The sequence below is a fragment of the Pristis pectinata genome, chromosome 14 (assembly GCF_009764475.1).
Source record: "Pristis pectinata isolate sPriPec2 chromosome 14, sPriPec2.1.pri, whole genome shotgun sequence".
Classification (NCBI taxonomy): Eukaryota; Metazoa; Chordata; class Chondrichthyes; order Rhinopristiformes; family Pristidae; genus Pristis; species Pristis pectinata.
The window spans coordinates 35,782,210-35,809,432 of NC_067418.1; the positions used below are offsets into that span (position 1 = coordinate 35,782,210).

A 27,223-nucleotide genomic window follows, 5' to 3' on the forward strand; every position below is an offset into this window, starting at 1 on the left:
GAATAGATAGTAAGAATCGAACTGCTGGAGGAACTCAGTGGGTCAGGCAGCATCTGTAGAGGGAAATGGACAGTCGTTGTTTTGGGTCGAGACTCTTCATCTGGACTCAACCCGAAAAGGTGACTGTCAATTTCCCTCCACAGATGTTGCCTGACCTGCTGAGTTTCTCCACCAGCTTGTTTTTTTTGGTCCATATTCCAACATCTGTAGTCTCTTGGGTGTAGATAGTAAGAGTCTTTTTCCCATGGTGCGGGTGTCTAAGACTAGAGAGTATAGGTATAAGGTGAGAGGCAGAAGGTCTAGAGGAGATCCGAGGGGGATCTTTTTCCCACTGAATGGTTGGAATCTGGAATGTGCTTCCTTAGAAGGTGGTGGAAGCAGATACACTCACTACAATTAAGGAGCATCTAAGCAAGCACTTGAATCACCAAGGCATAGCAGACGAAGAACCTAATGTGGGTAAATGGGATTAGTGTGAACATGTGCAGTGGTTGGCACTGATGTGGTGGGCCGAGGGACCCGTTACTGTGCTGTGCGACTCCATGAGCTATCTGGCTTGTTGCACAAATCATCAGGACATGGCCACAGGTTTAGTAGGGCAGCAGACTTCATGCATCTGAAGGTGGCCCTGCACAGCCTACATATCACAGGATTGCTGGGTTCCCAGAGGTTACCGCTGTGGTGGATGGTGCGCATGGCAGATCTGTCTGCTTCATTAACTACAAGAGATTCCACCCTTTGAATGTCATGATTCTCTTTTGTGCAAATTTGCACATCCTCATGTGGAACACCAGTCAAGTGCATGTGACCCCTTGTGCTTCAGATCTCAGGTTTACATGACATTTGAAGTGCAATCCCACCCATCCATCCTCACCTCCACCAATTTGCTTGTCTGTGGAATGACCCTCACAGCAATCCACTCCAGTTGCTCCCTTCCCATGCTAAGCCAGATCAGGCCAGCAGCGCATCTACTGTGCCACCCCACTGCTATCTCAGTATGTGGATGATGTTATAGGTCCTCATTACTTCATGGTGCACAAAGCAAAAAGGGAATGCAGAAGCATTTGAGTGAAATGTTTATTTTGGGGTCTTTTGCGTTGAAAAGAGGATGATGTGATTTTGAGTGATGTTGGAAAGGGAAGGATCTCGTGACATTTTGGTGGAGGGGAGGTGTGGTTAAGGTCACTAATTATTTTATCACATGGAACTCAGATAAAAAAAGAGATGTTTGCATTGTTGTCTCCCTACCCCTTCCTCTTTCTCCTGTTCCTCAACTCCTTGGCTGATGGATGTTGTTCCTTCTTTATGGTCAGTTGTGCTGCAAATAGCAAACTTACCACAGGTTATCTAGCACTGGAGGGCTTTCAGAAGTGTTCCAGGCAGCAGAAGAACTGCTCAAGAATGTAATGGTGTGCTCTATAGCCTTTCATTTTATATTTGCCATACATGTGTGTTTTGGACAACACTGATGTTGTCTTCAGCAATCGTGATTAAATGTAGGTGGCTATTTAATGTGGTATTAAATGTGGAATGATGGGCATAACTTCACTTTAAAGACTGAAGCTGTAGGATGTTATTGAGTCTGAAATCAATAGCCCAGAGCAATCATGTTGCCACCCCTGCTTGTTCTGTACTGCTGATGGATCAGAACAAATCCAGGAAAGATGATCTATGACATTGGCTGAAGCAGAGGGGTGATGCATTGGAATTTAAATCTGCATCTGGTGAAATGTGTGCAAGAGCCCTTTATGTATTGTGGTGAATGTGTGCTCTTTCAGATGCTTGTTAAGGATCTGTGCCCCTGCTTGCTGTCCTCCACACTCCCAATTTACACACACATCTGGGATGAGGTGTATAATTCTGTGAGATTGGCTGTTAGCTGGTTGCTTGATTAATCCATGTGCCAGCTTTAGCATCAGTCCCCAGACATTAGTGAGGAAAGTTTTGTAAGATTTATGTATTATTATTGTCATGGAGTCATGCAGCCCATTGCTCCATCCTGTCCATGCTGGCCATCAAGTACTCATCTATACCAATACCGCTTACCAGCACTTTGCCAGCAGCCTTCTACGCCTTGGTGATTCAAGTGCTCGTCTAGATGCTTCTTAAATGTGACGGTCCTTAATTTCTATCCCTATATCACAATCAAACAGCTGTGCATGTGGTTTTAGTCCTTATTTTGCATCAAGTTCAAAAAGCTAAGTGGTTTGCCATATCACTTCAGACAGCAGTCAAAAATGAACCATGTTACTTTGGGACCAGAGTAACACATTGGTCAGACCTGCTAAGAGTTGTATTTCTTACCTAACATTCTTGAACCTGTGTTTTACAACAGACCAATAGATTCATAGTCACTTTTACTGGTACGAGAAACTTTACTCAAATCACAAATTACCATCAAAAGGCAAAAAAAAACTGCAGAAGCTGGAAATCTGAAATAACAAACAAAAATACTGGAAATAGTCAGCAGGTCAGGCAGTATCTGTGAAGAGATGTTCTGGAGAAAGGCTATCAACATGAAATGTTAACTCTTAACCATTCAGGTCAAATAGAGTCAATGGTTCAGATCAATGATCTTGCTTCTGACAGTTCTGATGAAAAGTCATTCATCTGAAATGTTGGCTCTGTTTGATCTGAAAAGTTAAATTAACATTCACCAGAACAGGGTAAAGATAATCATCCTGAAAGGTTAACTCTGTTTGTCCCTGCACAGATACTGCCTGACCTGCTGAATATTTCAAAGGTTTTCTGTTTTTATAATACAAAATCATACATGTTCAATTTGAATTCACATTCTTACAATAATGAACTCTGGCATATTTGGTCAGCAATTTAAGCAGAGCGTAATCCCAGCTCAGTTCCTGTTTAGAAATTATATTCTCCTGTTCAGCTAAACTGATTTTTTTTTAAATTACTTTTTCCAAAGGGAGATATTGGTGAAAAAGGAAAATCTTGCACTTACTTAGTACTTTCCATGAACTGAAAGCATTCCAAGGTGCTTTACTCCAGTGAAATATTTCTGCACGACCTCAACAAACAACGAAGAGATAATGAGCATATAAAACGTGTTAGCAATATTGATTGGAATGAATATTAATCAGGACATTGGGAATAACTCCTTTGCTCTTTATCTAAATAATGGCACAAAATCTTTTACTTTCACCTGAGAGAGCAGATGGGGCCTTGGTGTAATGTATCTTGTGAAAGACGGCATCGCTGCCAGTGCAGCACTCCTCTCACTACTGTACAGAGAGTTAGACTGTTATCATAAGACTCTTCACTCCCACATACTTTTGGGAGTGGTACCAAATGAACCACAGTTGACATCTCAAAGTTCTATAAAGCAGTACACCATCACAGGAGTAAAAAGAGTAGGAGAGATGATCAGAAAACTCAGGAATAAGTTTATAGGAGGAAGGCTAGACTGACCAAGGAATTTTGCAGGATTAAGATATTAGAAAAGATACTTCTGTGAGCGGCTGTTTTAAGGTCTAAGTGCAGAGGCTTTGACGAGTGAGCCTTCAGCGAGGAGGCTGAAAGGCAACAAGGTATGGAAAGCCAAGGTAAGGTCTTTCCTTTTTCTTTCTTTTAACCCAGTACTAAAGAGATAGAAATGGCAGTCAGTGGAGTGGGATGCTGTTCCTGTGAAATGTGGGAATCAGGGAGAGGTCAAATGTCTCTGACAATGACATTTGCCGGAAGTGTGCCCAACTGCAGCTCCTCCCAGACTACATGGATTGGTTGGCGTGGCAGTCGGACTCACTGAGGAGCATACAGGAGGCAGAAAGTGTTATTGATAGGAATTCCACTGAGGTGGTCACACCAAAGGTTCAGTTAGATAGAGAGGTGACTGCCAGGAGGGAAGGCAGGGAGTGCAGGAATTCCCTGTGGCGGAGTCCCTGGGTGCTCCGGTTTCCTCCCACATTCCAAAGATGTATGGGTTAGTAGGTTAACATGGGTGTTATTGGGTGGCACAGGCTCATTGGGCCGGAAGGGCCTGTTCCCATGCTGTATAAATAAAGACTTTTTTATTCCCCCCTCAAACAAGTATACCACTTTGGAATCTGTTGGGGCTGGATGGCCTCTCAGGAGAAAATGACAACAGCAGCAACCAGATCTGTGGCAAAGTCTAGGCAAGCAATAGTGACAGGGGACTCTATAGTTGTGGGTACAGACAGGTGTTTCTCTGGCCATGAGTGAGACTCCAGGCTGGTGTGTTGCCTCCCTGATGCCAGGGTCAAGGATGTCTCTGAGCGGGTGCAGGACATTCTGAAAGGGGAAGGTGAGTAGCCAGAGGTCGTGGTTCGTATTGGTACTAACAACAAAGGCAGGAACAGGGATGAGATCTTGCAAAGTGAATATAGGGTGTTAGGCAGGAGGTTAAAAAGCAGGATATCATGGGTTGTAATCTCAGGATTACTCCCTGTGCCAAGTACTAATGAGGGTAGGAATAGGAGGCTAAGGCAAATGAATGCCTGACCGAAGAGCTGGTGCAGACGGGAGGGCTTCAGCTACTTAGACCATTGGGATTTCTTCTGGGACAGAGGTAACCTGTACAAGGGGGATGGGTTACATCTGAACTGGAAAGGGATCAATATCCTTGTGGGGAGGTTTGCTCGTGCTCCTCAGAAGAGTTTAAACTATTCTGGCGGGGGGGTGGGACTAAAAATAGTAGTAGCGTATCAGAGGAAAATGTTGAAGCAAACATGGAGGTTAAAGCAAGTGTGTCCAATCGGCAGGCCAGGCAGGGCACAGCAGGAAGCGTGGAAGGTCTGATAGGCTAAACAACATTTATTTTACTGCAAGAAGCCCCACAGTAAAGCAGATGAACTCAGAGCATGGATCAGCATGTGGGATTGTGATATTATGGCTATTACAGAAACACTGAGGGATGGGCAGATCTGGCGGTTCAATGTTCCAGGGTATTGATGCTTCCAGCATGACAGCTGTGGAGGTGGGAGAGGAGAGGGAGTTGCACTATTGATTAGGGAGAACATCACATCAGTACTTAGAGAGGATATCCCAGTGGGGATATCCAGCAGGTCATATTGATAGAACCTAGAAACAAAAATGGGTTGATCCACTTTGCTGGGATTATACTGTAGGCTCCCCAATACTCAGAGGGAATTAGGGGAGGATATATGTAAGGAAATCACAGAAAGGTGTAGGAATATTAGGGTTGTAATAGCAGGTGATTATAACTTCCCTAATATTGACTGGGATTGCCTTAGTGCTAAGGGATTAGATAGAACATAGAACAATACAGCACAATACAGGCCCTTCAGCCCACCATGTTGTGCTGACCTTCAAACCATTCCAAAGACTATCTAACCCCTTCCTCCCATATATCCCTCTGTCTTAAATTCCTCCATATGCTTATCTAACAATCTCTTGAACTTGCCCAACTTATCAGCCTCCACCACCACGCCTGGCAGCGCATTCCGTGCACCAACCACTCTCTGGGTGAAAAACCTCCCTCTGACGTCTCCCTTGAACTTCCCACCCATTACCTTAAAGCCATGCCCTCTTGTATTGAGCATTGGTGCCCTGGGAAAGAGGCGCTGCCTGTCCACTCTATCTATTCCTCTTAATATTTTGTACACCTCTATCATGTCTCCCCTCATCCTCCTTCTCTCCAGTGAGTAAAGCCCTAGCTCCCTTAGTATCTTGTCATAATCCATACTCTCTAATCCAGGCAGCATCCTGGTAAATCTCCTCTGCACCCTTTCCAACGCTTCCACATCCTTCCTATAATGAGGCGACCAGAACTGGATACAGTACTCTAAGTGTGGTCTAACCAGAGTTTTGTAAAGCTGCATCATTACTTCGCGGCTCTTAAACTCGATCCCACGACTTATGAAAACTAACACCCCATAAGCTTTCTTAACTACCCTATCCACCTGTGTGGCAACTTTCAGTGATCTGTGGACATGAACACCCAGATCCCTCTACTCCTCCATCTGCCACTTGTGAGCTCAGCTCTGCATCCTATCAATGTCCCTCTGTAAGCTTCGACAGCCCTCCACACTATCCACAGCACCACCAATCTTTGTGTCATCTGCAAACTTGCTAACCCACCCTTCCACCCCCTCATCCAAGTCATTAATAAATATCACAAAAAGTAGAGGTCCCAGAACCGATCCCTGTGGGACACCACTAGTCACAGCCCTGGGGCAGAATTAGTTAAGTGTATCCAGGGAAGGTTCGTAAGCAATATGTAGATGGCCCTACTAGAGAAGGGGCTACACTCTTACAAAATGAAGCTGGGCTAGTGGTTGACATGTTGGTGGGGGAGCACTTTGAGACCAGTGACTATAATTCTATTAGTTTCAAGATAGTCATGAAAAAAGATAGGACTCATTCTCAAGTTAAAGTCCTAAATTGGGGGAAGGCTAATTTCAATGGCATCAGATAGGAATTCTAAAAAGTTGATTAGGAGAAACTGTTTGCAGGTGAAGGGATGTCTGGCAAGTTGGATGGTTTTAAAATTGAGACAGGAAGAGTTCAGGGGCAGTCTGTTCCTGGTAGAATGAAGGGCTAGGCTGGCAAGGTTGGAGAACCTTGGATGATGAGGGATACTGGCGGTCTAGTCAGGAGAAAGGAGACATATGTTAAGTATAGGCAGCTGGGATCAAGCAAGTACCTTGAGGTGTATAAGGGATGTAGGAGTACAATTAAGAAGGAAATTAGGAGCGCAAAAAAAGGTTATGAAATATCGCTGGCAGATAGGATAAAGGAGAATCCTAAAAGATTCCATAAACATATTAAGAATTAAAGGGGAGCTAAGGTGAGAGTAGATCCTCTTAAGTGTCAGTGTGGTATTCTATGTGTGGAGAAACAGGAAATGGGCAAAGTCATAAGTGACTACTTCTCGTTAGTATTTACCATGGAGAAGGACATGGAAGTTTGTGAGTTCAGGAAAAGGAACAGTGAGAACCTGGAGCATATCAACATCACAAAGGAAAAGGTGTTAGGGGTCTTGAAATGCAAAAATGTGGATAAATCTCTGAGGTTTGTCTGGGTGTATCCTATGATCTATGGAAAGCAAGGGAGGAGATTAAGTGGAGCCTTGGCAGAGATCTTTGTATTTTTGTTAACCACAGGTGAGGTGCCAGAAGACTAGAGGATAGCTAATATTGTGTTTTTATCTAAAAAGGGCAGCAGGGATAAACCAGGGAAGTATAGGCTAGTGAACCTTACATTAGTGGTGGGAAAGTTATTGAAGGAAAGGGCTGTAGATGATGGCTACATGGACTTGAGTGAGAACTTTGACTAGGTCTGCATGGTAGGCTGGTCCAAGACAAGCTAGCCAATTAGATACAAAATTGTCTGTGGTAGGAGGCAGAGGATGATAGTGGAGGGTTGTTGTTAGACTGGATGACTGTGAGCAGCGGTGTGCTGCAGAGATCAGTGCTGGGTCCTCTGTTGTTTGTCGTATGTATTAATGATTTGGGTGAAAATGTAGGTGGCATGATTAGTAACTTGGTGGTGTTCTTGACAGTGAAAAAAATCGACTAAGGTTATAACAGGATATGGATCAACTGGGAAAGTGGCTAAAGGAGTGGCAGATGGAATTTAACTTGGACAAGTACAAAGTGATGCATTTTGGGAAGTTAAACTAGGCCAGGACATACAGACTGAATGGCAAGGGCTTGGGGAGTGTTTTGAACAGAGAGACCTTGGGGAACATATGTATTTCACTGAGAGTGCAACAAAGGTGGACTGGGTGGTGAAGAAGGCATATGCCATGCTTGCCTTCACTGGTCATGGCACTGAGTACAAGATTTGGGATGTCATGTTACAGTTGTACAAAATATTGATTAGGCCACACTTGGAGCACTGTGTGCAGCTCTGGTCACCACACTATAGGAAAGGTGTGATTTAGCTGGAGAGGATGCAGAAAAGATTCAAAAGGATGTTGCCTGAATTGGAGGGCAGAGTTACAAGGAGAGATTGGATTGGCTGGGGCTGTCTTCCCTGGAGCAAAGGAAGCCAAGAGGTGACATGATAGAGGTATATAAAATCATAAGAGGCATGGATAGGGTAGATAGCAAGAGTATGTTTCCCAGCTCCCTGGTGAGATGGAGGAGGTTTAACTGAGATCTGTGGGGTAAATTTTTTACACAAAGAGTAATTGGTATCTGGAATGAGCTGCCAGAGGAGGTGGTGGAGGCAGAAACAGTAACAACACTTAAGAGGCATCTGGACAGGTACTTGAATGAGCAAGGCTTAGAGGAATACAGAATTAATGCAGACAAGTGGTATTAGTAACAGATAGGTAGGATGGTCAGCATAGATATGGTGGGACAAAGGGCCTATTTCTATGCTATACATCTCTATGACTCTAATAAGAGACGAAAAACAAAATTCTTTGTTCCAAACAGAGGATGTGTACGGAGGAGGAACAATATGGGATACCACCTTTGGAGCTAAAAAGGAGAAAAAGATCAGGGAGGGACTGGTCTTAGTAACATAAGGGGGAGAAAAGCTAGGTCATAAGAGTAAAAGGTCATGGCTTGGATAGAGAAGTCTCCAGCCTATAATAATGGGTGCTGATGGCAAGCAGCGATCTCAGTCAGGTTCACGACAGAACTTTTGACAGCTGTAAAAACAGACTTTTTCCATAAAATGATACAGAATAGAACTAAACTATGCAGTTTTGAACTGGTGTATCTCCACTTCTGTGAATGCTCCATATTCTATAATATTCATCTCTTCAAGCAACTTATGAGTTTATAAAACAAAATTTTGATGCTACAACAACAGCCTCTGATGCTTAAGTCCAATTTCTAATTGCTATGTTCCGTTTAATTCTTTTTGCTTTAATCTAAATCGGTATCACTGTTACCACATTATCAACCAATGAGGATAATCAATCACTCTTAACTCTTTCTAATCTTAAAGTCCTCTATCAAGTCCCCAATAATTTACTCCGATTTACTCAAAGGTTACACTATCAAGTCTCCCACCATAATAATAATTTACCTTTTTCACTTGTACATAAAAATCAAATAAATTGCTGGTGCTGGAAATATGAAGTAAAACCAGAAAATGCTGGAAACATTCAGCAGGTCAGGTGGCATCTATGGAAAGAGAAACAGTTATTTTTTTTAAACATTTTTTCATTTCTTCTACTTGCTTTACATGCTTTTACATGTTTGATATTTGAACTGAAGAATCCAGAATTAATTTCAGTATCATGTAGTCTAACATAAAATGCAGTATGTTTCAGTACTTCAACCAATGGAGTCAGCCTAAGTTTGGACAGCGGGGGGAGGGGCATGGTGGGAGGAAGCACTACATACTTTAATTAAAATGTGCAGCCTCATATACCTCCAGAAGATAGTCAGTAATTTATTGCATTAAAATGTTACTCTTTGGGTGGATCACATCATGTAACTGAAAACAGAAACATTGTTTAAAATGTAACTGTCAGTGTTCGTAAAATGAAAAATCGGGCAGAAATTGAGTTTGAGAATTTATACAAAGTGCTAAAATGTAACGTATCTCTGAAGACAGAGGAAGGGTGAATCAAGCAGTTGAGAATTTTGTAATAGAAACATTAATCACATTAATTTTTTGCAAAATATTTCTCTCATATATTGGCAGAATTCTCTTGCCATTTTTTGTGGGTGATTTAGGAAAGGGTGTTTTAGAATAAAAAGTATATAAACTATAAAATTATGGTATCAATTCCCATGATCAAACTTAAGAATTAGATAAAAAAAATAAAAGCCAACAGAATTTTAGAAATGGATGTAAGTGACAGAAGAGATTTTGCTTTATCAACCTCCTGGACATTTTTCAGTGACACCAATGGGTTTTAAAAATTCCAAAGCAATTAGGCTTGGAAATCTAGAAAACCTTTGATAAAGTCTGCACTAAAAGTGCAACGTTCGGGAGGAATCCTTGATAAAATGCAGAACAAGGGAAGGGCAATAGAAAAAGCAGTAAGTCTCCGTCACATTGTGAAAATCTGGAGAGAAAACTGTTAAGATACTCTGCATACTGACAGGACATCCCCCAGGCAGTTGAACAAGTGAGAACATGGTGTTCTTATGTAAGAATGGAATCCATGGTTTGCTATTGTGCAGAGTATTATGTACATTTTATCTTCTGACAGATGCTGTATCTCAGTGTGAAGGAAGAGGAAATGGTACAGTAGAATTGTTGGGTATGTGGTCTGGATATGTCGGTCTGAGTGTCCCCTTGGATACAAGACTAGACAGTTAATAGACTGGAGCTTGCAGCTGAAACAAATAAACTAAGCTTTTATATTTTATCTACAAATGCTTTTAAATACTGTCAGTAGTATGGTAAAAAAAATTCTAATAGTTCTAGAAGTCACTGTTTGTAACACTGGCAGATGTTCATAATAGATTTCTATAAAAATTCTGCTTGGTGTTTCAGGTTTATTTTTTAATGTTAATATTATCATTGCAACAAAGAACAAAATTGCATACAATTATATGAAATACCAATGTACTGCTGTCACAAACAGTAAATCCCACCCCACAATTCAGGCACAGCTTCTTCCCCTCTGTCATCAGATTTCTGAAAGGTCCATGACCCATGAACACTACCTCATTATTCCTTTTTTTTTTGCACTATTTATATATTTTCTAATGTAGCAATGGGCTACGCACTGAGCTAGAAATAACGACGCAGTTGGTACGTTGCACTTGAGACTGGTTTATTGCGAACCTCGCCGTGCTGGCTTTTAAACAGTTAAGTTCCCGCCCTCTCCGGGCGGCGATGACGTCAGAGGTGTGCCACTAGAACCTCTTCCCGCGCACGGGCTTTCTCCCCTCACTGTTGAAGAAGGCCCAGCGCCATTTTGTGCATGGCCTCTCTGCCGACGCGTGCGCCATTTTCGGAGCCAGTTCACCTGTGTGGAAGGTGGGTCACCACATAACCACCCCCCCCCACCCCAGAACCGGGGATACACCCCCCGAAGTCCACAGACTGGATCAGTCGCTGTTTGGGCGGTCTGCCTCTGCACTGTGGGGCCTGAACCTCAGCTGGCTGCGCCAAGTCCCCATGGGCCGGTTTGAGCCGGTCCACTGTGAAAACCTCCTCTTGCCCCCCAACGTCTAGAACGAACGTGGACCCGTTGTTCCCGAGCACCTTGAACAGCCCCTTGAACGGCCGCTGTAGCGGTGTCCGGTGTGCACCCCTCCATACAAATACAAACTTACGGTTCTGCAGGTCATTGGGTACGCAGGTCGGGATCTGTCTGTGCCGTGAAGTTGGTACAGGGGCTAGGTTGCCAAGCCTCACGCATAGTCTGTGCAGGACTGCCGCGGGTTCCTCCTCCTGCCCTCTTGGGGCTGGTATGAACTCTCCTGGGACGACCAGGGGTGCACCATACACCAGCTCGGCTGACGAGGTGTGCAGATCCTCTTTGGGTGCTGTGCGGATTCCAAGCAGGACCCAGGGAAGCTCATCCACCCAGTCAGGACCTTTCAGGCGGGCCACGAGAGCCGACTTCAAGTGAGGGTGGAAACGTTCCACTAGTCCATTCGACTGTGGGTGGTAGGCAGTTGTGTGGTGTAACCGTGCTCCCAACAGGCTGGCCACTGCTGACCACAGGCTGGAGGTGAACTGGGCGTCTCTGTCGGAGGTAATGTGGGCCGGTACCCCGAAGCGTGCTACCCAGGTTGCAATCAGCGCTCAGGGGTAGGAATCGGCGGTGGTGTCAGTGAGAGGGGCCACCTCCGGCCATATCGTGAACCGGTCTACCATAGTTAGGAGGTACCGTGCTCCTTGCGACACTGGCAGGGGCCCCACGATATCCACATGAATGTGGTTGAACCTCCGGCGGGTGGGTTCGAACTGCTGCGGCGGGGCTTTGGTGTGCCGCTGCACCTTGGCTGCTTGACACTGCGCGCACATTTTGGCCCATTCACTGACCTGTTTGCGAAGGCCATGCCACATGAACCTGCTGGAGACCATCCGGACTGTTGTCCTGATAGATGGGTGCACCAAGCCGTGTATGGAGTTGAAAACTCACCGCCGCTAGGCTGCCGGAACGATGGGGCGAGGTTGGCTGGTAGCCACATCGCATAGGAGGGTCCTCCCACCTGTGCCTACCAGGAAGTATTGCAGCTGCAAACCTGAGACTGCAGTCCTGTAGCTGGGCAACTCGTCGTCTGCCTGCTGCGCCTCCGCCAGTGCTACATAGTCCACCCCCTGGGACAGGGCCTGGATAGCTGGCCTGGAGAGTGCATCCGCCACGACATTGTCCTTTCCCGAGACATGCTGGATGTACTCAGAGATGTAGGACAGATGTCGCTGCTGGCGGGCCGACCAGGGATCAGACACCTTCGTGAATGTGAAGGTCAACGGTTTGTGGTCTGTGAACGCAGTGAAAGGCCTGCCCTCTAAGAAGTACCCGAAATGTCGGATTGCCAGATATAGCACCAACAGCTCCAGGTCGAAAACGCTGTACTTGAGTTCAGGTTGCCGCAGGTGCCTGCTGAAGAATGTCAGGGGTTGCCAGCGCCCCTCCATGAGTTGCTCCAGCACTCCACTGACTGCCGTGTTGGATGCGTCCACTGTAAGGGCGGTTGGAACGTCCGTTCTGGGGTGCACCAGCATCACAGCATCTGCCAAAGCTTCCTTGGCTTGAACGAAAGCGGCCGCGGCCTCTTTGTCCCAAATAATATCCTTGCCTTTACCCAACATCAGGGTGAACAAAGGGCACATGACACGGGCTGCTAAAGGGAGGAAACGGCAGTAGAAGTTGACCATACCTACGAACTCCTGCAAGCCTTTGATTGTGTTGGGCATGGCAAAGTGGCAGATCGCGTCTACCTTGGCGGGCAGGGGTGTTGCCCCCTCTTTGGTAATCCTGTGGCCCAGGAAGTCGATGGTGTCGAGTCCGAACTGGCATTTGGCCAGGTTGATCGTGAGGCCAAAATCACTCAGGCAGGAGCAGAGCTGGCGGAGGTGGGACAGATGCTCCTGACGATTTCTGCTGGCTATGAGGATGTCGTCCAAATAGATGAATGCGAAGTCCAGGTTGTGTCCCACGCATCCATTAGCCGCTGGAATGTCTGTGCGGCATTCTTCAGGCCGAACGGCATTCGGAGGAACTCGAACAGGCCGAACGGGGTAATGAGTGCTGTCTTGAGGATGTCTTCAAGGTGTACCGGGATTTGATGGTAGCCCTGGACGAGGTCCACTTTTCAAAAGACGCTTGCCCCGTGCAGGTTTGCTGCGAAGTAGTGTATGTGCGGCACGGGGTAGCGGTCTGGGGTTGTAGCCTAGTTCAGTCAACGGTAGTCGCTGCATGGTTTCCAGCCCCCAGCTGCTTTGGGCACCATGTGCAGGGGGGAGGCCCATGGGCTGTCTGACCTCCGTATGATCCCCAATTCCTCCATCCTCTTGAACTCCTCCTTCACCAGGCGGAGCTTGTCCGGGGGAAGCTGTCGAGCACGGGCGTGGAGTGGTGGTCCCTTGGTCAGAATGTGGTGCTATATTCCATGTCTGGGGATGGCTGCCGTAAACTGCGGTGCCAGAACCGATGGGAGGTCCGCCAGGATTCTGGTGAATTCGTTGTCCAACAGCATGATGGAGTCCAGGTGTGGGGCCGGCAACTTGGCTTCGCCCAAGGAGAACGTCTGGGAAGTCTTGGCATGGACCAGCCTTTTCCCGTGCAAGTCGACCAGTAGGCTGTGAGCTCACAAGAAGTCCGCCCCCAGGAGTGTTGGGTCACGGCGGCTAGTGTGAAGTCCCATGTGAACCAGCTGGTGCCAAACTGCAACTGCACTGTGCAGATGCCGTAGGTTCGTATCGTGCTACCGTTTGCGGCCTTCAGGGTGGGGCCTGGCTCCCTGTTGCGGGTGTCGTACCCTGTAGGGGGTAAGACGTTGATTTACGCTCTGGTGTCGACCAAGAAGCGGTGTCTCGACTGTTTGTCCCAGACATATAAGAGGCTGTCCTGGTGGCCAGCTGCCGTTTCCCAGGAACTCGCAGGGCGGACGACACTGGCGGGCTTCTGTGCCCCACCACTGGTGGTAGAAACACCACTGTTCATTGGCCTCCTCACTCCTGCCTCTGGGTTGTGTGTGCTCCGTTGCCGGGCCTGGTCTGTCCTGCCGTTGGGCATGTGTCCGACAGACGCCCCACTTTCCTTCTTGGCTTTCCACAGCACGTCTGCCCGGGCCACCACCTTCCGAGGGTCACTGAAATCTGCGTCGGCCAGTAGCAGATGTATGTCCTCGGGCAGTTGCTCTAGGAATGCCTGCTCGATCATGAGACAGGCCTTGTGTCTGTCAGCCAGGGCCAGCATCTCGTTCATTAATGCTGACGGCGGCCTGTCTCGCAAACCGTCGAGGTGCAGCAAGCGTGCACCTTGCTCCCGCCATGAGAGGCTGAAGGTCCTTATGAGCAGTGCTTTGAATGCTGCATATTTGCCTTCCTCCGGGGGCGACTGTATGAAATCCTCAACCTGGGCGGCTGTCTCCTGGTCAAGGGAGCTCACCACGTAATAGTAACGTGTGGAATCAGAAGATATCTGCCAAATCTGGAACTGGGCCTCTGCTTGGTCAAACCACAAGCGTGGTCACAGCGTCCAGAAGGGTGGCAGTTTTAGTGAAACTGCGTGAACGGATGAAGAGTCGATCATCTTCGGTCCAAATGCCGTTTGGACTGTTGGGGTCACCAATGTAGCGATGGGCTACGCACTGAGCTAGAAATAACAACATGCAGTTGGTAGGTTGCACCTGAGACTGGTTTATTGCGAAACTCGCCGTGCTGGCTTTTAAACAGTTAAGTTCCCGCCCTCTCCGGGCAGCGATGACATCAGAGGTGCGCCACTAGAACCTCTTCCCGCGCACGGGCTTTCTCCCCTCGCTGGTGGAGAAGGCAGCCCAGCGCCATTTTGTGGCTGGCCCCTCTGCCGACGCGCACGCTGTTTTCGGAGCCGGTTCGCCTGCGTGGAAGGTGGGTCGCCACAGTAATTTTATTTCTTTGCACTTGTATTGCTGCCGCAGAACAACAAGTTTCACGTCATATAAGGCAATGATGATAAGACCTGATTCTGATTCCAGGCTCCAACTCAGGTTTTCATATTCAGAGTCTGATAATTTCTACTCCGCCATTATATATCAACACTCTCTTCGTCTGTTTCTCATTCCCACTCCTATGTCTTTGCTTTATAAACTGCCCAAGACACATAATTATTATTATAATGGCACTAATTAATTGTATTCTCGTTCCAGGCAGAGAACAAGCCCAAACTGGAGCCAGTAAAAGAACACATTTACTATAATTTTTGGATTTGGAATTCAATAAAATATAGTTTTAGATGATGGTATTTTAAGCATATGCCAATCAGGTATCATTATGTTACCAATTAAAGATGGAATTAAAAATAAACTTCCACCTAAACATTCCATTTTAAAGTTGCCTCTCTGAAAGAGAAATAAAGAAGGATAGAAAATAAGAGGTTGGACGCACATTCATCATATCCTTACATTTAAGTTCATAATACAATTCAAAGCCGATAAAGGCTAGCAGCGTAGCTGAGCCATAGAAAACAAAGAGTGTCAGGTTACAGGTTCAAACTGAATGGGTTGATCAGTGACGAGATGACAATGCAGACATTACAATTTGACTGAGTGCCCCTGAGTTAGGTAGGGAAAGGGGAAGTAGTCAGTGATCTTGTTCCTGATTCTTATTGGGGGGGGGGGGGGGGGGGGGGAGGGGGTTGGGTAAGGGCAGAATTGGGCTTGATAGTGATTATTGTCACACTTGAATAGACTACTGGCAGTACCTGTCTAAGCATTCCTCTGGAGATGGAAATTAAAGATATAAGTGCCAAAGTTTGGAAGGGGTGCTTTGTAGAATGGGAATATAGGATTGGTCCTTTGGAGAGAACATGAGATTTGCCAACATTTTATTGGACTGAATGGGAAAATATAGTGGCAGCATTAATTTAAGAATACCACCTTAAACTTCTTAACAGGGACTTTAGCCACCAGATCTTGGCTACAGCCTCCACCTTCTAGCAGAGTGGAGAGAGTCTGTCAGTCTTTAGAGCAGGCTGGCATTTGAGGTGGGGACCCCCTAAAGATTAAACATAGAAAGTAGTGGGATAGACCATTCAGCCCATCGGGTCTGCTCCACCTTTCAACAACATGATCACGTCTGATCATGTACTTCACTATCCTGATCCCATCTTCTCACCACATCTCTTGATTCCATTAACATTTATATTATCTACCTCTCGCTTGAATATATTTAATGGTTTGACCTTCACTGTCTTCCGTGGTAGACAATTCAACAAGTTCACCACCCTCAGGGTGAAGAAATTTCTCCTGATCTGAATTCCAAATGGTGTACCTCATATCCTGAGGCTGTGACTCTGGTTCCTGTCCTCCTTGCCATTGGATCTACTTAATCTAGTCCTGGTAGTGTTGACATCTGGGCATATTTTTCTTGTAACTGATTTACTTTTATTTTCTGCCCAATTTCAAATCTATTCTTGTTTTGAACTGGAGAAAAAAAGGACTGCAGATGCTGGAATCTAGATGAAAAACATGATGATGCTGGAGGAACTCAGCAGGCCAGGCAGTATCCGTGGAGAAAAGCAGGCCTGGAAGAACCTGAAGAAGGGTCCTGACCTGAATCGTTGACCGCCTGCTTTTTTCCACAGATGCTGCCTGGCCTGCTGAGTTCCTCCAGCATCATAGTGTTTTTCATCTTGTTTTGAACTAGCGTTGCCCTTTCACTGATCACTTTTTCATTTGTTCATGGACTTGTTTTTCCAGCCTTCATTATTTCAGCACTTTTTTTATTTCTACATAATTTACTTACGCATTTTTTCCTTATAAATATATCATTTAACTATTAATCTTCCCTGTGATTGGTATAACTGCTTCTTCTCAATGTCCTTTTTCAGTCTTTGGTCTGTTTAAGGATACACATCTAACGTGCCAAATGCGTATTTTTCCCGCGATTTTCTTTGTATTTCTAACATTTTATATTTATATCAAATCTTGCCTTTTCCTTTTCAGCTACAAAGTTCACGTAACCGATAGTTTTCACACTGGCTTATAATCAAGCTGTTGTTCAGTCGATTGCTTTCGATTAGGGCGATTTTCAGCTTTTCCAGTTTCCAAATCTGGCATCAACGACCCCATCTCTGTCAGGGGTTTGGGACAAGATGGCTGGCGTGTTTGGGTGCATAAACTATTCTCCTTCAGACTAATTAATTCTAGATTAAGCATTTTGCCACGTTTTGCGAACGATTGCTTTGTGATTATTCTGCAGAGACAGTGAAAGGCCTACAACCAGACCTCAGCATCTCTCCTTCTCATCTCTTTTGTGTACAATGAGGCTTGAAACACGGTCTGAAGCGTCAGCGTGCTTTCCTTCGCGCCGTTCTTCCTTTCCCCGTTTCCCTGCAACCTGACTAAATGTGCCAAATCCGGTTCAAATGATTCACCCTGATACTAAAATTAGTAATTTCGCCCAACATCAAACACCAGCGAAACGGCCCACTTCATTCATCCTCCGGCGCGTTGAGGAGATCTGATGTCCACACAGCCGCCAATGAAAGACAAGCCCTAAACCGCGTGAGAGGAGTTGATGTTACAACAAACCAATAGAAATTAGGATTTGCAGAATTCATCAACCAATAATCCGTGGATTTTATTCCGTGAGATATCCGCCAATCGGAAATCCACGATTGACTGCATGATTGACGGTCCCATTGACTAATCACCGTGGAAAGTGGCGGCGTGATGGAGAAACCATCCAATAGAAACTATCTTAGGGTTTCAGGGGCGGTATCTCGCCGTCTCACACTGGATGTGGTCCTGAAATTGGGAAGAACAAGAGGGTGGATGGAAGAATAGAAAATTCAAGTAGGAAGCTAGGAGATGAGGCGAAGAGCGCGAAGCGAGGGCTGGGAGTGAGGGGCAGTCCGGGTGGAGTAAGCCTGTGTCCGGGCTCCGAGTGATGGGCTCGAGTGCAGAGTGTGGTCGGCACCGATTCTTTAGCTGGGACGAAGTGCAGAAGCACTGCACCCGCACCGACCGCTGGCTGGTGATCAACAGGAAGGTCTATGATATCAGCGAGTTCAGCAAAAGGCATCCCGGAGGCGCCCGAGTGATCGGGCACTACGCAGGGCAGGACGCGACGGTAGGAGTGGCACTTCCAGCCGTCTCATTTCTGGGGAAATCCTGAGTTGGTGTTGCTCCGTCATGAGGGAGAACAAAAAGGTCCCTCACCGCTGATCAGCGACGGCAGTGTTGTAACAGTTTGGGCTATGCTGAATTTGTAAGCAGGTTAACTTTTGTAATCGGTGTTATCACAAGATATTGTGTGTGTTCCAGGTTTAACAATAAAGTGGTGACAGCGGAATTGATTTGCCATTGGAGATCACGTAGGAAGTCCTCCACCTTGCGGAATATTTCAAATGTTAGTGTCTGATAATTCGAGTAAGGTCAAATATGGACTTCCAGGGAAATAACTACAGAAATCAATAATCACATTGTTATCATCACATTGTTGATTGAACGGATCTGATGATTAACATTCCCAGATGAATATCTGGAACGATTTCAGCTTCACAGTTGATAGGATGGGCTGATGAAATAGGTTAATAGTCTCTAGTCTGTAGATAGTTGTAGAATCTGCAGGGAGTTGATTAAGGTGGAAGTGTGGTAAATGGGTGTTTAATGGTCAGCATGGAACCTTTGGGCTGAAGGACATGTTTCCATGCTGTATCTCTCTATGACACTATCACTCTATGTTGATGTTGGGAAACTTGTTCATGTTAATGTTGTCAACAGCACAGGCAGGTGGTTGGATTCTTTTGTTGGAGATGACAATTGCTGACATTTGTGTCATTTGAATGCTACTTATCCTTCCATGCCTTGTAGTGTATAAGTGTGTGCCTCTTCATTTTCTGGTATTGGGAATGGAATTGAACGCTATACAGATAGCAAAATTCCCCACTCTGATATAATCGAGGGAAAGCCATGAATGAAGCAGCTGGTGAAATTGGTTGGGTGAAACTTATAAAGCTAACCAATGCCCATAACATTCACGATTTCTACTGAAACCCCAAATGTTGACATTGCTTATTGTTTTGATCATTACCCCAAATTTTACTGCACCACTGTTGCACTCAATGATCACCACGATTTTCAGTTATAATTATCTTTGTAATTTCTCCCTAATTATTATAATCCCTCACCTTTCTGATTATTGACATTAATGACTCTTTATTGATGATCACTAAGCTTTCACTTCTAACTTGTAGTCACCTTACCTCGACAACAATGCATCTACACTCCAGTGATCTGGGTTCATTCCTAACCTCCAGTGCTGTCTGAGTGGAATTTGCACATTCTCCCTGTAGCCACATGGGTTTCCTCTGGGTGCTGCAGTTTTCTCCCACTTTCCAAAGGTGTGTCGATTGTTAGCTTAATTGGCCACTGTAAATTCCCTAATGTGTAGATGACTGGTAGAATCCTGGGTGGGTTGATGGGAATGCAGGGAGAATAGGTTGCAGGGAAATTAGTAGAGAATGGGATTGCTCTGTAAACCGGCAGGGATATCATGGGCCAAAATGGCAGTTGTAAGGAAATATGGATATGCAAAGCAGCTTGAGTCATTGGCCCTCCATCCACCACACTAAACATTCATTCCCTCCACCACTGTTACACACGGCCATCGTATGTCCCATCTACAAAATAGACTGAAGCAAATGGCCAATGTTTTTTCAACAGCACCTCCTAAACCTGTGTCCTTTACCATCAAAAAGGACAAAGGCAGTTGGCACATGGGAACGCCATGTCCTACCAGATTACCAGTAAATTGCACTATGGAAATATATTGCCAATATTTTGTTGTAACCCAGACAAAATCCTGGGACACCCTGACCCAATAGCACTGTGGAAGTACCTAGACCAGATGGATTTCAATGTTCCAATAACCAGCTCACCACCATCTTCAGAGGTAATTGGGGAGCGACCATAAATGTTGTCATCCTGCAAATGAATAAAAGTTAATTGTTCAGTAGTTTGAAAAAACACAAAGGGCTTTATTATAGTGAACAGCTTGACTATGTTCAGTCTGCCATTTTTTTTCCATTAAGGAAGATAGTGGTCAACTGTGCACCTTTGCAAATCACCACTTAAAATTATGCCCATTTTATTTTTAAGAGGCCAGTTCTATACTTGTTCTGCTGAACCCCTATGATAAAGTGATCCTTTTAAGTGAGCGGGTAAATATAGAGTTGTTTCCAGATATGATTGATTTGACTCCTGTTCTGGATATTTTGCCAAGATGATACTGAGTTCTCATGAAGCATTGGCATTATTAAGACAGGAGCATGACAACATGGTCTTTGATGCATTGAGTTCATGTCTGCACTTTTTGCAATAGTCTCTGAGGCTGCACATGTAGGTTCAACTTCTGCTTCATCTTTGTGTAGTGTCTGTCTCTTTAAATCAGCCAGATCTCATTGACAGATTTGAATGGCCTGCAGGTTATTGATAACGATTATTTAATTAATACATTTTTTAAAATAATGCAGCTGTAACAGGTTCAGGCATTATTCTGGATTGCTTTTGTGTTCAGCTTATGTTCTAACATCACCAGGAATTGTCTGTTTCAAAACTACTGCTCCACTAATATTTTTCCTCACTTAGAATATCAACCCAGTTTTCTGCTTATAGCATATCACATGTATATATTATAGGCCAATAATGCAGAAGAAATAACTAATCACTAATTTGAGGGAAAAACGTTGCTGATTGATTAATATTGTGAGAGATGTGGGCAATTGCAGGTACTTATCAGAGCAAAATTGCCGATCTTTTTGGGTGATACAGTGGTGCAGTAGTCAATGGTGCTGCTGTTCAGTCCAGATCATGGGTGCTGTCTGTGTGGATTTTGCATGTTTTCGGTGTGATCAGATGGGTTTCTCCCGGCTGCTCCGGTTTCCTTCCACCTCCCAAAGATGTGCTGGTAGGTTAAAAGGCTACTGTTGATTATCCCTAGTGTGGTTGGAAAGTACAAGAATCAGGAGGATTTTGATAGGTATTTGAGAGAGAATACAGGGATTTAAGGGGGGGGGGGAAGCAGGGGCGGAGGTGGGGAATAAGACTGATGAAAATGCTGTGAAATCGAGTATAGACTTAATGGACCAAACTGACTATTCATTTTCATATCACAGATATTCCCTTTGTTCTACACATCCCTTCCCATCTTCTTTGCCACTGAAAACTAACATGTGTCTCTCTCTTTCCCAGTTCTGATGAAAAGTTGCAGACCCAAAACATTGACTGTTTCTCTTTCCACAGATGCTGCCTGATCTGCTGAGTATTTCCAGCATTTTCTGTTTTTATTTTGGATTTCCAGTGTCTGCAGCTTTTTATGTGTTTTTCATTTACTATTCATTTTGTTCCAGATTTTTGTTTCAGGCATCATTGAACCTTCAAGGTTAAAATGTGGTACCTGCGTCTATCTTTATATCGGTTTGAACAAACATGTAACATTTGCAATCTGGCACCATCCCTTTGTCCAAAAGTCTCTTCAATTTCAACTCTTATGTCCCTCAACAACCTTGGATGCATCCTGACCAGACCTGGTGACTGAAAATAAGAAATAGCATACAGGAGTAGACTATTTCACACATCAAGCCTGATCGTCTGTTCAATAAGATCATTGCTGATATTATCTCAGCTCTTGTTTCCCATAACCTTCAGCTACCTATAGATCAAAAATCCATCTACTTAACAACTCAGCCTCCAGAACTGTGATGTAGGGAACTCTAATGATTTACAAGCCTCAGAGAAGAAATTTCACCTATCTGTCTTAATGGGTGGGTGAACCCTTATTCTGAAAATAGGTCCCATAGTTCTAGACTCCCCACAAGGGAAAAACATCTTCTCAAAATCTATCCTGTCAATATCTATGCTGTCAAGCCTATTCACATGTTACGTTTTAATAAGATCACCTCTCATTCTTCTAAACTCCAGTGAGTATAGACCAACCAGATTAACCATTCTTTATACAGTAACTCCATCATCCTCAGATTAATGTAGTGAACTTTCCTTGAACTGGTTTCAATGCAAGTGTATCAATCTTGTTGGACAGTCTTCCAAGTGTGTTTTCGCCACTGGTCTGGTACAGTTGTAATGTGACTTCCTTTTATACTACATGCTCGATAAATTTTTAGCCCATCTTGCATCTCACCTACCTCCCTGTTAACCAAGAATGTGGCAGATTCTTCTTCCTTGATTAAAAACACATGCAAAATACTCATTCTTTACTAATAAATAACATTTTAATTCTACTTCATGATAGTTGCCAATCTAGTCTCTTTTTGTTTGCTTTTATACTTGCCACTGAATTTTTTGATTTTTGGTTTCATTCTCTCTCACATTATCTGCTGATCTATTTCTTTCTCCCTTGTTATGTTTCATCCTGCTCGCTATCTCTTAATTGATCAATAGAGCCAGTTGGTACAATTATTAGGGAGATTGTATTCAACAATCAGAAAAAGATAATATCGATCAATAATTAGATTACAATAACATAAAAAAAGATTGCTGATTATTAACAGATTCATATTCCAAAATACAAACAGTTGTAGAAATTACTAGTCAATAATTTAGATCAACGACTAATTATTTCTGATTGGTTCTTCACAAATAATCGTGGAATTTGGTGGTCAACGCTCAGATTACCAATAATCAGTGTGAGAATAATGATTACCATGATTATAGAGAAATAGTCAAAAGATTAGTGATCGGTAATTAGAGGTTACTATCAATTAGAGTGGTTACTTAACAGTGGTCAGACACAATGGACAATTAATTACCAATGAAATGAAAGATGCAGATTAGCAAGTACAGTAATTAATAATAACCAGAAATCACTAAAGATTTCTGATGACAATTCTAGAGACAATTGATTAAAAGTCAGAGTTTGCTGATCAACAAGGAGAATGAATTAACTCATGGAGGGATCGTGATGACCATAATAATTCATAATTGCTAATCAGAGTGGTTACCACAGAGGTTACTGTTCAATTCCACAAAAACTAGCAAACACAGGTAATCCTAATCAATAAGAGGGCAGAAATTCAAATGCTGCATTGTTTTCCTTTCATGCATTTTTAATATTTAATATTCATTTCTTCTAAACAGACAATAAGTTCTCATGTTCTGCAATTGTGTAGACTTCCTCACATGAGTAAGGCCCATGCCCTACATAAAGGCTATGGTTCCTTTGGCTAAAGCACCAGTTTTAGCAGAATCCAGATAAAATTCGCTAAAACAATGCAAAAGTATGCAGAAACTTGAGCTTATATTATGTCAAGTGCAAATCAACTTTCTATGTAAAAGCAATTTTGCTGTAAGCCAGTTCCACCCACAAAATGGGTTACTGAAATAATGAGGATGTTGAGTTTCCACCCACTGCAGCTGTTTGAGGAGCCTCTTAACTGCGCTCATTTTAAAAGTTCTGTGCTAAACATCTAGCTTATTAAGCAAATGATTAATATGCATCAATTAAGCTACTAAATTGTTCACTTATTTAAAATTTTAAAACATTTTAAATTTAAAATTATTCACTCATTTAAAATCAAACTACAGAGTTCTCTCGCTCTCTTCCCCCACCCCTTCTCAAACTTGTCAATGGATCAAATCTGTTTGACCTAGTCATGGGATCTGTGTGCATTTAACTATTAACTGATTTATTAGTGAATTTCTCAATTGTTCCTGAATGTCATTGTCTCTAATTCTCAGTGTTGCCATGGTGATGACTTTTCATTATAATTTCCTGAGTCCACTGTGTTTACTGCAGTTGGTTGAGACCAACCCAAACAGTAATCTATAGATAAGGTAATAGCACAGATTTATGATAAGCAGCTCCCTGGTTTCAATTTGCTCATAATCAAAAGCTGGAGACATTAAAGCCAATTGTTTAATAGGGGTTGGACATACATAGTATGTGCTAGGGTGCTAAGGAATGTTGATGAATAGTGGAACCTTGGGGTTCAAGTCCATTATTCCCTGAAAGTGGCAACGCAGGTAGATAGCGTGATGAAGAAAGTATATGGCGTGCTTGCATTCATAGATCGGGATATAGAATGTAAGAGTTGGAAGGTTACATTGGAACTTTACAAAACACAGGTCAGACCTCGCTTGGAGTATTGTGTGCAGTTCTGGTTGCCACACTATAGGAAGGATGTGATTGCACTGGAGAGAGTGCAGAGGAGATTCTCCAGGATGTTGCCTGGTGGAGTCCGATAAAATCACTACATTTAAGAGACGTTTACTCAGGCACATAAATAGACAAGGCATAGAAGGATAAGGACCTAATGCAGGCAAATGGAATTAATGGTGATGGACAAAAAAATCAGCATGGCCGTGGTGGGCCGAAGGGCCTGTTTCTGTGTTGTACAACTCTATGACTTTAAATCCCAGTTAAATCAACCTGATCCAATGATCAACTATACAGAGTCACTCTACATATTGTAAAACTGGGGCAAATTCAGTCACTACCCTTCTCTTTGTTGTTAAGAATGACATTATTTGGGCTCTTGAATAGGCTGATCTAACACCATCATCCGGTTTCTGTCCAGGGTGTGCTGTCTCTTGATTTGGGCCAAAGTCCCCAGTTTGTTCCTTGGGCCAGCTCTCACCTGATCCTCACAATCCCTTGCAGACTAATTAAAAAAAACTATTTGTGGTCTGCAAACCATTTTTGAAAAGCATCCTTCCAAATTTACAAATTACGCCAAAGAACAGAGTGAGAATTTATTATCATTGAAATAGCAGAAATGTGGTGACAGATTTTACTTTTCACTAGGATCTCAACAATCAGTTTACAAGTTGAAGTGTAAATAAATTACCACAGGTGTTACCTAAGCAAAAGGTATCAACTCAGTCCTTCAAATTAAACTAGATAATCTGTTTTATTCTAACCTTTTGAAGTATTCACATTTGTGTGGTTTCATTGCCTATGTCATTTACTGGAACACCTCATGGACCCACCCAATAAATTCTCTCTAATTCTGATAAAATAATTAAAGGGCACACCCTGCTCTAAAACATTGCTGTGAGTGGCAACCCAGACCATAGAACGACAACTACCAACTTGTACAATCCACCTCTGCCACTTCCCATCCTCCAACCTACAGACAAGTTCAAAGGGAAGCCTTCTCAGTGTGCAGGCGATCACAATCTCACTTCTCCACTTCAAACATTTTCTTTCTAATCAGGAGTTTTCAGATACTTTATCCCACTGATATAATAATTGTTCTCCAACCATTCTTTAATATTGCGTGGGTTTTACATGTCTGATCCTGCACACTCTCATAAATCATTGCAGAGTTGAACCAACATTCATTTTACCTTATCTGACGTTCTCCCTCGATTGCCTTGCTCTTTCCATTGTCTCTGCCTCCTGTGGTTTTAAGAGTTATGAACTCCAGTTTAGAATTAAGTAACTTCAACCTCATCTTCAGCTGCTCTTTTTTTTCACCGTGGGTACAGTTCTGTAAGATCAGAAGTGGGTTTCTCTATTTACAAAAAAAGCCTGTGATAAATTTAAAATACCATTTTGCTAACTATACCACATTGTCTGTATAAATAACGTCATATTACTCACAATAACAGTCAGTCTCTTCCTTTTAGGACCCATTTACTGCCTTTCATGTTGATAAGACACTGGTGAACAAGTATCTTAACTCGCTGTTGATTGGAGAGCTTGCACCTGACCAGCCCAGTATAGAATCATGGAAAAGTGTGAGTACTTTCTCCAGTCAATGTTCTGCAAATGGATCCTAGTCCACAATTATCACATTACTATGTGTAGGAGCTTGTGCAAATTGGCTGCCTTCATTACATCTCCAATGAAACTGTAAAAGTACCATGGTTTTGATTGTTACCATCAGGGAGGAGGTACAGGGGCCTGAAGACCCACACTCAACAATTTAGAAACAGCTTCTTCCCCTCAGCCATCAGATTTCTGAGTGGTCCATGAACCCATGGACATTACTTTGTTATTCCTTTTTTTGCACTATTTATTTATTTCGTAATTTATAGTAATTTTATGTCTTTGCACTGTACTGCTGTCACATCAAACTTCATGATATTTAAGTCAGTGGTAATAAACCTAATTCTGATTGCTGGTGCGAATGTGTTTCAGTGAAAAAATGTAATTGAAAATCAGGGATTAAGTGCATGAATCAAAAACAATCCATGATTTTGCAATGGATCCTCCATGGGTGTGAAGTACTAACACATGCAGGAGCCCAGACATGCACAGTGGCATTCACTGATGCAATGCATGCCCATAAATTGCTAAAATGATTTTCATTCATGCATGTACTTCTTGGTCTACCTGCAGCACTTGTAGGTAGTTGGGTGGGGGTTGATGGTCTTGAAGTGACATTCATGCAGAATCGGGGCTTCACACCCTTCTTGTTCATTGTTAAAAGGAAACTCCAAAGCTGGAACCTGCCTTGGATGTAATCCCTTTACAGAATTTATTCCAGCTCTTGCATGCCCCCACCTAATGGTCACGTCCTTTGCCCAACCGCCATCTCTGACCTATTAATCAACCCAGCCTCTCAGACAACTTGCTGACCTGACCCATTTTCTTCTGACCATCCCATGACTACCAATCCCTCCCACCCTTTCCACTCCTCACCAATGACCAGAAGCTTACTCCCACTCTGACAACAGTCATCCACCAATGCTTACTCGGACCCCTCCATTTAATAATTGGCACCAACCCCCTATTCTGCCAAACCCAACCAAGGCTCAGCTCTGGATTTACCTTATTTTCTTCAGTGCTCCTCGTGTAGCCTTGGGACTTGCACGCCTCTGAATTTTGCAGAGTGGGCTCTTGGATAAAACATTCATTGGCCTGCTGTGAACTTAACAATGAACTCATCTTTACAGATGCTGGCCAAATTCTAGGGGTCCATCTTGTATGTAGGCAGCTGTTGACATGGCTGTGAATGCCTGGGCCAGTTACAGTATTGTGCTCTGCAATGGGAACATACATCTGCTTCTGAACATTGGGGAAAGAATTTTTTGTCATACACTTATTAAAAAAAGCTCAACAATATTCATGATGGACGATCATCCCTTAAGGTGAGATTCCATCGACATTGTTGAATAACAACTTTTTTCTAAGCTGACCATTCCCTTTTTCTGATGAGTCATGATGAACAGTCTGA

At 43.7% G+C, this 27,223-nt stretch overlaps 1 protein-coding gene across 2 annotated transcripts in view; it reads left to right on the forward strand.

Moving 5' to 3' along the window:
• LOC127577733 (acyl-CoA (8-3)-desaturase-like) overlaps window positions 1-27,223 on the forward strand; it is a 60,059-nt gene that overhangs the window by 2,122 nt on the left and 30,714 nt on the right. The window contains exons 1-2 of one of the 2 annotated variants that reach the window (XM_052029240.1): window positions 17,809-18,153; window positions 25,671-25,781. In XM_052029240.1, the coding sequence (XP_051885200.1) occupies window positions 17,971-18,153; window positions 25,671-25,781 (294 nt within the window). In that variant the 5' untranslated portion in view covers window positions 17,809-17,970. Of the gene's footprint in view, window positions 1-17,808; window positions 18,154-25,670; window positions 25,782-27,223 lie in introns of those variants that run through there. The other variant, XM_052029241.1, reaches the window with a different exon arrangement.